We start from the raw sequence: 12,947 nt of genomic DNA, 5'->3' as shown, positions 1-12,947 counted from the left end.
TTGGTTAGGTTCCTTTCCTTTCTGTAGAGGACACATATGAAGAAAAGAGTTGTTAAAAACAAATTCAAATTCAACGAATGGATAAATAAAGACATTGTCAAACAACTATTGAACAGAATAAGGAAACAGATAATGGGTGTGTGGATGGATGAATGGATGATTGGATAGTTGGATGGGGGGACTTTTGTGATATCCTTCCTAATCCTTTATCCAAAAGCTTTCTCTATTTCAGTTTGTGTTTTGATACACTGATTGTTCTCAATTTGCATCTACGTGTAGGGCTTCCTCAACGGATACACTACCTTTCATTGCATATTGCATATTTCACTCGACTGCAGAGAAGCAGGGCGGAACTGTTGTGTCATACGTCGAGATCAAGACGAGATATTTTTACAGTGGCACAACACGTCAAGCTGTTGGAGCAGATATCTTGTAAAGCACCGCTTGGTAAGCTGCAGAAATATACATTATTCAGTCGTTAATTATGTAATTGATAAGTTAGAAACAGTATTTCCTGAATGCTGCGTTGTGTTTTTCCATGTGTCGCTCTTTACGCACGTCACGTTTGACAAATGACGGCGATGATAACAGCTTGTTGAATGCTAATGAAGCTAACGGTAGCCCCGGTGAGGCTACAAGACTCAGTTGAGCGAGCTCCTGGGAGCTTAAGTATTTAGACAATGCAGCACGCCTAAATGTTGACTTTTCTTCTTCAAAACAACACGAAATCATGCTATTAGATATATTTTTTAAGAATTAGATAATGCGTCAAGTGTGTCTTATGACTTAAAAGCTAAGCTTTAGCGGCCAGTGTTGTTATCATCGTATTAGGTTATGGTGAACCAGCGATACAAATCAGTTATTGTGTTTATTCATATATCAGTAGTACACGACAGAAGTTCTCTGAATATATTTAATATTTAGTAGAGATAGCAGGATAGACCTTACTGTGATATAATTCGCCCAGTCGCAGCGTCCATCATGTACACAATAGGCAACGTTTGCAAACTGTGGCAAGGAAGACCCTTATGTTAACATACACAGTTGCAAGAAAAGTGTGCGACAAGTATGTGTTACTTTGAAATTATTTTGCATTAATTGGTCATAAAATGTGTTCTTAGCTTCATCTTATTCACAGCAATAGTCAAACACAGCCTGCATAGACTAATACCACACAAATAGTGATATGTTTTCATTTTTAATTTTTTTAATTTTTTTTTTTTTTTTTTTTTTTTTTTTGAGGTGAAGATGAATCTTACAGTCTCACCTAATGACTTACACAAATCTCTGGCACATGCTAACTTTGTCTCTGTTGACAAATCAAGGATGTGTAAAACACCTAACAAGAATGGAAGTCATGGGAGGACATCACATAGGAAGCCTCTGCAGTCCAAACTTCCATCGCTCCATATTTGAAGTTTACAAAAGAACAGCTGGATGTTCCACAGCACTACTGGCAAAATATTCTGTTGGCATACGAAACCAAAATTGACTTGTTAGGAAGGGACACACACAACACAGTGTGTGGAGAAAAAAAGCAAGAGAGCATTTACATTAAAACCTAAACCCAACTGTAAAGTATGGTGGAGGGTAGAGCCCGACCGATTAATTGGGCCGATTAATCAGGCCGATTATGCCTGTCACGATTAATCAACATTGGCCAAAATGTAGCCGATTATAAAAAAAATTTGCACAGAGATTCTGTCACTCCTGCTCCTGTGTGTTAATTAATATACGGCTACTACACAGCGTCTTATTTCATAATGCCATGCAGGATTAACCTGGGCTTATAAATTCACAAGTTATTGTCTTTGTTTAAATAATTTTTGAAAATGTTTCAATGTATTTTGTTGTACTTGTATTTATTGCATGTTTTGAAAGCAGCTACATTGTGACTTAAAATCTAGTTTAGTCCCAATGGAAGATGTAACTTTTTCAATCGCTAGTAATAATTTGTGTTCATATACAGTATTTATCCTGTGTATATCAGTGAATTTATTATATGCCAGCCAATATATTGGATATCAGTCGATATATCAGATTTCGGCTTCTTTTTGCTCCCAGTATTGGCATCGGTATCGGCCCCAAAAATCCCATATCAGTTGGGCTCTAGTGGAGGGGGCATCATGGTTTGGGGCTTTGCTACCTCAGGACCTGAACAGTTTGCTGTCATCCATGAAAGCGAGAGGGAGAGGAACTTATTTTAATGAGTACAGTCTATGTAAGAGGACGTGTCAAAAACAAAATATGGATTGAGCAGAACCTTGTTTAATTTGGTTGTTACATTTTTACAGATCAGTCATGATGTCCTGTGGTTTTCTTGAGCTGTCCTCTTTGAAACAAGTTGCTTTATGTTGCTGGAATTATTAGTAACTTGCAGGGATTCCCAATAACCACAAGGGGGAGGTAAAACATTTCTCATAAACCTCAGTCAGTCCTTTCAAATTATTAAATCTAAATTCTTGAAATAACTTGACAGCTTAGCCCAGGCAACACAAAACCATCAAGGATAATTTGTGGTTATTTTTTTTTAGAGATTTTTTTGTCTTAGTTTATAACACAGGCTCGTATTTCTCTAAAAAAAAAAAAAAAAAAAACTTTTTATTATATCTCTTTTGACTTGAAGGAGTAAGATACTTTTCCTCTTAGACCTTAAGCATTTTATTTTTGCCCCAATGTTCTTATAATGTTTGAAAAACAAGTAACATGTGTCTCTTCAGCCATCGCTCAGAGCCTCTGTGGTTCATATGTCAACGATGATGCCCTGTAATGTTGAAAATGTTACGAACTTCTTATCTTCAGCAGATGAAATACTGAGCTGTTAGTTTGGCTAGTTTTGATTTTTAACACAGCAGAGGTGACCATTGTTCCCTGTCGTCAATAGCAGTGGTTTTAGGCTTTTCTCAGGGGACACAGGCTGGTTAATAATTGACCAGACAGCGTAACTTAACCAATAAAAACAAAATCATTTTTCACATAAAGACTTTTCATGTGACTTTCCACATAAAACTGGCACAGTGACATCCTTGTCCACTAGTCTATGGGGAATAAACAAACTGGGACCTACATGCTTTTTTTGCCTTAACGAATGGTTTGTCTATGTGGTTTCGGGCGCAGGTCAGCTGTAATGGCAGGGGGCGGTGCAGCAGGCGTTGATCTCAGCCGGAAGTTTGTAACAGAAGCTGAGCTTGACGAGAAGAGGAAGAAGAGACAGGAGGAATGGGAGAAAGTCCGGAAACCCGACGACCCGGAACGTAAGAGCGTGCACACATAGATCCACAACACTCCAAACATCTGGAATGCATGCAGCTTCATCAATAGGTACGTCAATATTTGTTTGTGAACTCCTCAGAGGCCCCAGAGGAGGAGTATGACCCCCGCTCCCTGTTTGAGCGACTGCAGGAGCAGAAAGACAAAAAGCAGGAGGAATACGAGGAGCAGTTCAAGTTCAGTGAGTGATCGTCTCTCTGCTTGTCTTTGTCTTCTAGGTTAAACTCGACTTTTGCGTTTACTGACGCTCAAGAAATTGACTTCCTTGCTTTACTTCTGTATCTTAAACCAAATGAAGGCTTAACTTTTATATTTCTATAAATTTATTGAAAAAAAAAAAAACAGACAAACAGCACATGCATTTTGAGGATGATAATGGTCGTGTAGGTTCCAGTATCTTCAAAGACTGACCCTGATTGGAAACTAAAAGCAAGGATAAAATGACCTCTGCTGCATGGATTTCAGTGACTGTCCTCTGCCTTTATAAGTCCTTGAAATAAAAGCAGATGGTGGACAAAACGGTTGGAGCATTCCTTTAATTTTGTCATGGTGGTAAACAAGCAGGATGATTTTACTTACAGTGCCTTCTCCTGTTTGAAATCATTATGATATTGTCTTCTCTAGCAGTCAGGTTTTTTTTTTTTTTTACAAAAACTGAAGTAATGATCTGTTTCTGATCAGTCTGTTGTGCCTCAGCGTGGAAGGTTTTTTATCTTCTAAAGCGAGATACTTACAAAGCACATATTGGACGACATTTTTCATGTAAAGTGAAAATTAACCGAGTTTGGGAAATGTTGGGAGACAACAGAAACAAGATCAGTCTTAAAGCATGTGACTTGTTAGATGACTGTGGTTTCTTGTATGTGAAGGTCACTTGTGTGCAGGGAAAAGCTGTTTACGTTTTTTTTTTTTTTTTTCAAAACAAAAAAAATTGCCATCACTCCACTGCCATGTGTTCAGAGCATGTTTGTTTCCATGGTGACAGGGAACATGGTGAGAGGATTGGACGAGGATGAGACCAGCTTCCTGGACGAGGTCTCCCGGCAACAGTGCTTGTTGGAGAAGCAACGCAGGGATGAGGAGAAGAAGGAACTGTTAGAGTACAGAATATCCTTTCATCACCTGGTGAATGAGAAATACCGTATACAGTAGGTTCAAGAGAAACTCTGCCGTGTGGTTGAAGCACAGCAGCAAAACTTTGTTTGTCTGTTTTCTGGGGCATCTGTGGCATATGAGGTAGATCTACATCAGTGATCAGGGGTTTGACCACCATCTGTGCTTCTGATATGTGTGTGTGTGTGACTGGCTATAAGAATAACTGTTTGGTGGATGGATGTGTGTGAGATGATGTGTGAATGGCTGGTTTTGAGAGCTTGGAGGACTTGAAAGGGTTTATATAAGTCAGGATGAGAGGGAACGAGTACAGGGATTCAGCATGAAGATGGTTGGTTCACAGAGCACACCTTTCCACCGCCTAACGCCTTGTTGAAACTGAAACACTCTGCCCACTCTGAACATCCAGTCCTTTCTAAACGAGCTGACAAAGCAGTATTATTATTAGTTTGTTCTGTGGCACAACACATCCTCTGCTGACTTTCTCTTACTTTTTGCTTGTGACGCTGAGAGATACAGACTTCTGTGTGTAAAGTTTGAGCTATTTAGCTCCACAACAAATCAGCTGATGGCAGATAAATTTACAAACAGTTTTAGGGAGGTACAGTTTCTTATCAGCTGTTGTCACATTCAGGGATCAGCCTTAACATTATCAACACTGATCAGGGAAGTGATCATTATTGATTTTCTGTTTTCACTTCCTGTCAGTGGATATTTTAGACAACAAGTGAACATGATGCCCTTACAGTTGACAATTAGAAGCCCCCTCCCAAAAAACAAGGGAGTGTGAGGATTTGAGTGAATTTGATAAGGACCAGATTTTGATGATGGCTGATCTGTGGGTTGTTTCTAGGCAGCAATCTCTGGTACAAAATTTGTCTCCCGTCTGAATCCCTAATTTTACCGTCAGCACACACTGTAGGGGGGATAATTTTTTTCTAACTTGGTGGTTTAGAGGATATTGAGATCGCATGTTCACCCAATCAGAGGCACAGCTCAGCTGACATGACTGTTATCCAATATGACCGCGCCAGCTGATTTGCTGCAAAGTTCGTTCCACAAACAGGCAGGTGACATTGGGGAGACTATTTCCATTACTTATACAGTCTATGGGTATTTCCAATATACAGAGAACAGTAAAGTGGTCTCAAGGAGGTAAACAGGCAGTCCGGCGACACAGTCTTAAGTGACCAGACCTCATTGATGAACTGAGAGAGTGAAAACCAGCCTGTGTGGTCTGATCCAACAGCAGAGTCCTCAGAGCTAAACCTGCTACTGAAGTGGGAAGGGTACCTTTTACATTTGAAACGATACGGTACTGATGCTTGGTACTTGGCAATCTGTATCGGTACTCAACGTTACCAATTTTTGGCACTTTTGTGTGTGTTTATGTTGGAAAAATATCAATTTGTTTAATAATAAAATGTTAATTATTTTCATTGTAACATATTTATTCTTCAATATATAACCTTGTAATGCTGTGTTCATGTCTAGCATGGAAAATCACCTACTCTTCCACTTCCTCACAATCACGGGGATGCATTTAGGTACCTTAACATGGTACCTTTTGATTTTACGTGAATCGGTACCCGGTACTTTTGACAGAATTCGGTTGGTACCTATAAAAGTACCTAATTCGGTACGCATCCCTATACTGAAGTGTATAAGGATGGGTACCACTGGTTCCTATGGGCAGGTTTCAGAACATACAGTGCTTTATACTTTGTTGTGTGGCTGTGCCACTGCAGACTGAACAGGATGTGCTTGCTTAGTCCTGTCCACTGCTGAAGGTACCTTTAATGAGCCCCTAAACTGGACCATGAATGGGAGACAGAGGCCAGGGGAAACATCCCCATGTTGATTTGGTTTCTCTGTTATGATCATGGTTCCAAAACTTTCCAACTCGAGACCCCTAAAATAGCAGTACAGGAGATCGGTGACACGTTGGTGATGTTGGCAGACACTGAAAAAAATGCCTAAGGTACTTAATTTGGGGAATTCGACTACTTATGTGCACATATCAGTGTTTCTCCTAAATGAATTGGCCTGAACTGATTCAGTCTTTATCATAGCCTGTATAAAGCATTGGATGTAGCCTCTGTGTTGTTACCTGTCTGTTCCTGAAACTGTGAAATGAAGCCAGTCTGTGGACGCAGCCACATTTGCTATGACGCCACCTGTGAGTTTACTTTCAAACAGCTACAGGGCGCCCGCCAGTCATGTGACCTGCGCTGTGTCTCTAATTGGACAATCAAAGAATCCAAATCACTTTGAAACAAAAAAAATCACTCACAGTACAGTGTGTGCTGATAGTGAAACCAGCGTTTTAGACCCAAGACATTTTTGCACCAGGCTGTGAATATGCTTTTTAATGCAGTAAAAGTCAGTTTTTATGGCTGGATGTGTACATAGCTTCCCGTCTTTCTGCAGCCAGCCTCAAGTGGATTCTCAGTGAACAGCAACTTTTAGCACTTCTGCATAGGCTTCATTTTTACTGACCAGATGTTGCCCCTTGGTCTTTACACTGACTTAGTTACTTTATGGTGTGTAAAACGGACAAACTTTTTCTGTTTGCATGACTTCATAGAAAAGTTACCCATATTTTGTTTTATTTTGACAATTGATAGTGACATTTTAAGTTTTTCAATCATTTTTTATTTTGGTAGGCATTTGGTAATCCCCTGTCACTGTTTTATGACCCCCGCTTTGGGAACCACTGACTTAGATCTCAGTCAATGTAGCATGTGTGGGATGTGCCGTACAAACATGCACCGCCCATGGAGATCCCACCTTACAACACACAGGGCTTGAATAATCTCTTGCTGTCCTGGTGCCAGAGACCACAGCTCACTCTCAGTGGGCAAGTGGACGCCATGTCCCCTCAGGTCAGGTCAGGTTGTGTGCCACTAGTTGAGAAGGGGGTGCACTATTTAAGGCAGCTGGTCATAATGTTCTAGCTGATTGGTGCATATTTCAGCCATTGGGGTGACCAAGATACATACACGGTTTCCTTGGAAATCTATTATTAGCTTAATTTTACACAGAGCAGTATACCCTCATAACCCAAAGTGACCCTACTCAACAGCTGTCAGAGAAAATCTACAGCTGTCAGCTGGCCCCAGTCAGGGTCTGGAGCTCTTCTCTGTATAGAAATGTGTCATCACATCAAAATTGATTAAATAATCAAAAACCAGATCTTGATTTGAAGAAACAGTTCCTGATTGATATATCATTAATGTGCCTAGCATCGATATAAATGACCTCTTTTGTTTTCTTGCTTGTCCAGGGGTTCAAACCTTTGGTTTGGTGATTTTGTGCCGTCTCTCATTCTTGCAGACTGATGAGTTCATCTGCAGAAAAAGACGCGGTTGTCGTGGAAACTGTATCATACACTGGTAACTACAGCGACGACTTACAGCAGTTGACAAAGCACACACACACACACACACGCGCACAAAACACACTATCGGACACAATCCAATGCAGTGGAAAAACTCTGCTTGTCTCTGCTACCTAATGTCCCACTTTGTGTCCGCTCTTGTCTGTGTGTTTTGTCTCTTACGTCTCTCAGCTCCTCTCCTCTGTCTCTGCATCTCGACCTGATTTCAGGTCTCTTGAGCTGTGTCCATCTCCTCGTGTTCTTTCAGGCTCTATATCTGTGTCATCTCTCATTGCCTCTCCTCCCTGCGTGCTTTTCTTAGCCTAACAGAACCATGTCACTTTTCCTCCGTGCTGGTAGAGATATGCAGCTGCTCCCCTTTGAAGAGAGGACAGAAAGCTGCTCAGTCTAGAGACTGAATGTATTTTACCTCATCACACAGCTCATTCAAGGGTCTCTTCTTGCTTTAGTCACCTTAACTCCATACCTTCACAGTGCCGTGAAGCAGGCATCCACAGAAAGCCGTAAAGAGCCGGAGAAGAAGGTGGCACCTAAACCTTCAGGGGCAGAGCAGAGGACCAGCCACCTGTCTCAGGCTCATTTATTAGCTGGAGCTGTCAAAAGACGCAGGTACACAAGTGCATGACCCTCTGGCCTGCTGTTTGAAGAGAAGCAGTGAACAAGCTGGGAAAACACTGACATGTCACATAAAATCAGTTCATAAAGTTCACACTGGAAAGAAGCAGTTTTTACACACAGAGAGGAGCGTCAGTATCATCTAAAGTTTAGTCACTCTCTTTAGTTCACTTTAAAGTTCTATAAAACTTAAAAACAGATTTCATATCTTTTGCAGCTCAACACTCCACTGTAAGTCACCATCAGTGTTTGGTCTAACATGCAGAGAAATCTCATATTTGAAAAGAAAAAAAGGCCAATGAGAGTGAAGTAAGATACATGTTTGGAAAAATAAAGAACTCCCAGTTTCTTCTTTAATGTAGTTTAATGTTGCCGTGATTGAAGCTTAAGGGAATTTTTAAATCAGTGAATTTTATCACACGAATAATGGGCTAAATTTCCACGTTTGAATGATGTTAGTCTATAAAACTCTGACAGCAGGCAGACAGGTCTGATAATCCTCCGAGCAGCAGAGACAAAGTGTACAACAGGGATACATTTCAGAGTTTTTTTAAAAGTAGTCAACCTTCATTGGAGTTCACATAGCCATTTGAACAAATGTTGATCTCTAACCGTGTTTAGACCATCATCAGATCTCTAAAGTCTCTGTCTTCTCTCCTTTAGCTCCTCTCAGTCGTCAGACAGCAGTAAAAAACAGAAGGTGGAAATCTCAACAACAGGGAATGGAGACAGACACAAAGGTGGGCGGCAGTCTGGAAGGTGGAATATCTGTCTGAAAAAGAGAGAAGTTAATTTGTACACCTCATTGATAGTTCCTGGAACTACTAAGGAATAGTACTATTTGACAACAGACAGGGAAACTCACTAACAGCCTGCTGCCTCTGATTGAAAGATGCACATGATTATGTTATTTTGACTTACTATAACCTTTAAAAGAGAATGAGAGCTGACACTATTTGCCTTTGGTTGTAGATTCAAAGATGGCACGTTAATACATTTTTGAGTATTTACTGCCTGAATTTTATATATATATATATATATATATATATATATATATATATATATATATATATATATATATATATATATATATATATATATATATATATATATATATATTTATATATGAGGGCTGGGCAACAGTTAAAACTTTTAATTTTTTAATTGTAATTAATGATTTCCCTGATTAATCATAATTAATTGCATTGTAAATTCAAAATCTAATAATGAATTCAAAAGCAGTGTATAGTGTACTTTTATTGGAATGTTCTGCCATATGAACGAAAGTGCCATAACATCTGTCATGCAAACACTAAATCAGTACTTGTTATACAGTAATAGTTAAATCACATATTTAGTGCAAATCAAATTTACAAAATGTAAATACAAAATTAAAGCTTATTGCCACTGTCAGGGCATTAAAGTGATACTCCGGGATGGAACAAGTTGGGTCCTATCACAAGGTTTAGGGCAGAAATTACCCCTACAGCAGTGTTTTTGTGCAGCAGAAGCCCAGGGTGCTCGCACCAAACACCCCCTCCCTGCTCCTCTGCCGGTTTCCTCTGCACTCAGACGGGACCATATTTTACTTGACCAAAAACACAAATAAACGGACTCCCACCCAAAAAAATCTGATATCGGTCTGCATTCACGCTTTATTTAGAGAATTTTCAGCGCGTTACTCTCACACAAAAACACCGCTAAATAAGGCTCTAGTTCTCATCATGTCTCTTCATCCTGGCAGACTACCTGCGTTTGTTTATATCTGGCACGCCGCGCGCGCGGACTGATACACTAAGCGGCGAGTGCCTTTAAGTTCCATGGCGTTGCCCCTCTTCTCCATGCTTGTTTTGGTTACTCATCGTGTTTTTCTGCCAATTTCACTTCCGGTTCCACCGTGGTCAGCAACAGACATTTTACAAAATAAAAGCATGTGAGCAACATGCACTAATGTGCGATAAAATATTCAACGGCGTTAATAGATTGATGGGTTAACGCGAAAATTACGTGTAGTCATGAAAAACCTGAAAGAATGAGGCTGTTTCCCGTTTTAAACATTAAAGCTGAGGGAAACATTGCCACTTTCAACATGCCAACTCCTCAGTAAGGAAAGTCACTATTGTCTGTCCCAGAAGTCACTAAAAGTCACTAAATGATGCTGCTGTCTAATTTGCATGATAATCCATTTGCATGTGTTTGTCATGGACTTTGTATGGCAGAGAAATAATGTGAGAGAGATGGAAAGCAGGTAAAACACAACATCAGAAACATGTTTACAACTACAAATTAAAATTCTTCCATCCATTCTAGTTTTTTTTCATGCTAGACTATCAACCATCCTCCTTTATCTGGGCTGGGGACCAGCAGAAGTGGCTATAATGAGACATGCACTTGCGTGTATTAATCTGCTTTGAGTGAGAAGTGTCTCTGTGTTTTGGATAAGGGAGGGGCTTGCACAGGCAACAAGAACCTCAGATTCTCCAAACATCAGAAAAGGTCTCAAGAATTGTCGACTTTAAAAAGACTCGCCAGAGAGGTCTGAAAAGGCCTTAAATGTAGCGACAAAGTCTCTAAGTTGGCAGCACTCAGTCGTGGTTTTATCCTCCACTCTCTTACCACTGTCACTAGAGCTCACACTGAATCCAAAGTACTCTGTGACAGCAGAGCGACTCAACGCCATAGGTACACCTTCTAACTCTCTTCTCCGCTCACCATGTTCACAACACACACTCTTCCTTCCTTCCTCTTGAGTTGCACATGTGTATGATCAGAACGTACTCACTTCAAACCGAGTAGTCAAGTAGAGAAAGAAAAACATGAACCAAACAAAGCACACACGCCCCAAACTGAGTGAGGATTTTATTCGCGTTTCATCCCTGATATATCTAAGTTCACCCTCTGACCAATATAATGGGACACAAGATCCTGCAGAATATGATTTAACAGGCATCAGTGGGATATAAAGGTCACTTCAGCTGCATCAAGACCTGACAGGGTATGTCGCAAATTTGTGACGACAGATATCAAGGAGTTAAATCAGCATGGAGGTCTTCGTGTTGGAGCTCTGGATCTGATGGTGTGTTTGCTGTTCAGAACAGGAGGATGGAGCGGGAGAAGGAGCAGAGGGGGCTGAAGATAAGCAAACAGTCCCTGGTCTGACAGCAAAGACACCCACAGCCCCGCTGGGCTCCGGTCAAGGCACACTACACCTGCCGTCAGCAGCCGTGTGCGTTGGGGTTTTACCAGGACTCTGCGTTTATTCTGCCAGCAGCGACTCTGACAGCAGCTCAGACAGCGAAGGTAGCGTGGACACAACCATGTTGCCGTACCCACGGCACAGCAGGGCTTACAGATAAACACACTACACACACACACACACAGCCTAAGGTTTGTATAGTGTCAGAAAAGGTAACCTCACACCAAATACACACACAATTTCTCACACATACACACTGTTGGATTTTAAAGGTCAAACACACAAACATATCAACAGTGTGAACCTCCAAGTCAGACAAACACTGGAAACACACACACACACACCTAGCAAACATTTTCAGTGTTCCTGGTGTTTTCACAGCTGTGAGTTGAACTGTTACTCTGTGTCATCAGACAGACATCAGTCCCTCAATATATCAGTAACAAACAATTCAAAATCTATACTGAACTGAATTTGTGTATCTATCTGTGATTTTTGCTATTGTGGCTTTCAAACATGACAACTCCACCCTTCCTTCCTTCCTTCCTCCCTTCCTTCCTTTAACCGAATCTCACACAGTTTAAGCCGAGCAGCCAATCCTGCACTGCCTATCCCGATGACCTCCTGTCCCCCTCACACCCCCCTCCCAACCCAAGCCACAGTGACTGCGAGCTGTGTTTGCTGGCTGAGGGAACAGTGATTGACAGCTGTGGAGCAAAGGAAAGAGACTGCTTTAGTGTGTGTCACATGACTCACCTTTTAGCTATGAGCCACAGTGGAGAAAGAGTCGGGCAGGACGCGCTTCTCTAGCTTTGGGTAAAGTGCAGTGAAATTGTTTGAAAACAGGTGTTTTTATTTGTGTGATGTGACGTGTTCTCTCATCAGTGCTTTGTGGAAAGATGCTGGACTGTTTGCGGCTGGCTCAGGGCTTGGAGTTGTGTTGTTCCAAACTGAGCAGCGAATAATAAAGAGCTTTCCCTTCTTTGGTGTCTTTCCTGTCTGTGTTGTGAGTGATCGGGTTAAATCAGGTCCTGAATAATGAACACTGTTAGATCTCAGGCAAATGAGAAGAACCATTAGACCTGCAAGAGACTTCTTTCAGCCATGAATAAGGCTGAGCTGACTGATTCATTTCATACTCTGAAATGTTTGTTATTTAAACTTTAACTTCTGAATAAACTTAGACAGAGAACATGCTGTCAAGTGGTGTCCTTTGGAAGAGTCAGTTATTAATACTTTGGGATCGCCAAAGTGTTACTGCAGCTCACAGTGCAACAAATAATGGTGAGCAGAAAATGTATTGTTGTAGTTCTTATACAGCCATACAGCCTCACCATGATAGCCAAACTGTTC

The 12,947-nt window shown here is 40.9% G+C and overlaps 1 protein-coding gene across 1 annotated transcript; it reads left to right on the top strand.

Annotated features, from left to right (window-relative positions):
* Nucleotides 1–327: 327 nt before the first annotated feature.
* On the top strand, nucleotides 328–12,696 carry psme3ip1 (proteasome activator subunit 3 interacting protein 1). The gene is made up of 7 exons (XM_074676701.1): nucleotides 328–447; nucleotides 3,118–3,254; nucleotides 3,353–3,451; nucleotides 4,256–4,377; nucleotides 8,256–8,392; nucleotides 9,062–9,138; nucleotides 11,492–12,696. Exons 2-7 carry the CDS (start codon nucleotides 3,128–3,130, stop codon nucleotides 11,752–11,754), a joined length of 825 nt encoding a protein of 274 aa, XP_074532802.1. The 5' UTR covers nucleotides 328–447; nucleotides 3,118–3,127; the 3' UTR covers nucleotides 11,755–12,696.
* The last annotated feature ends 251 nt before the right edge of the window (nucleotides 12,697–12,947 follow it).

This window comes from Halichoeres trimaculatus, unplaced genomic scaffold (genome assembly GCF_033239565.1).
Source record: "Halichoeres trimaculatus isolate MK-OKI-2021-1 unplaced genomic scaffold, fHalTri1.1 fHalTri1_scaffold_10, whole genome shotgun sequence".
NCBI classification, from domain to species: domain Eukaryota; kingdom Metazoa; phylum Chordata; class Actinopteri; order Labriformes; family Labridae; genus Halichoeres; species Halichoeres trimaculatus.
This window is presented reverse-complemented; position numbering and strand designations above follow the sequence as displayed.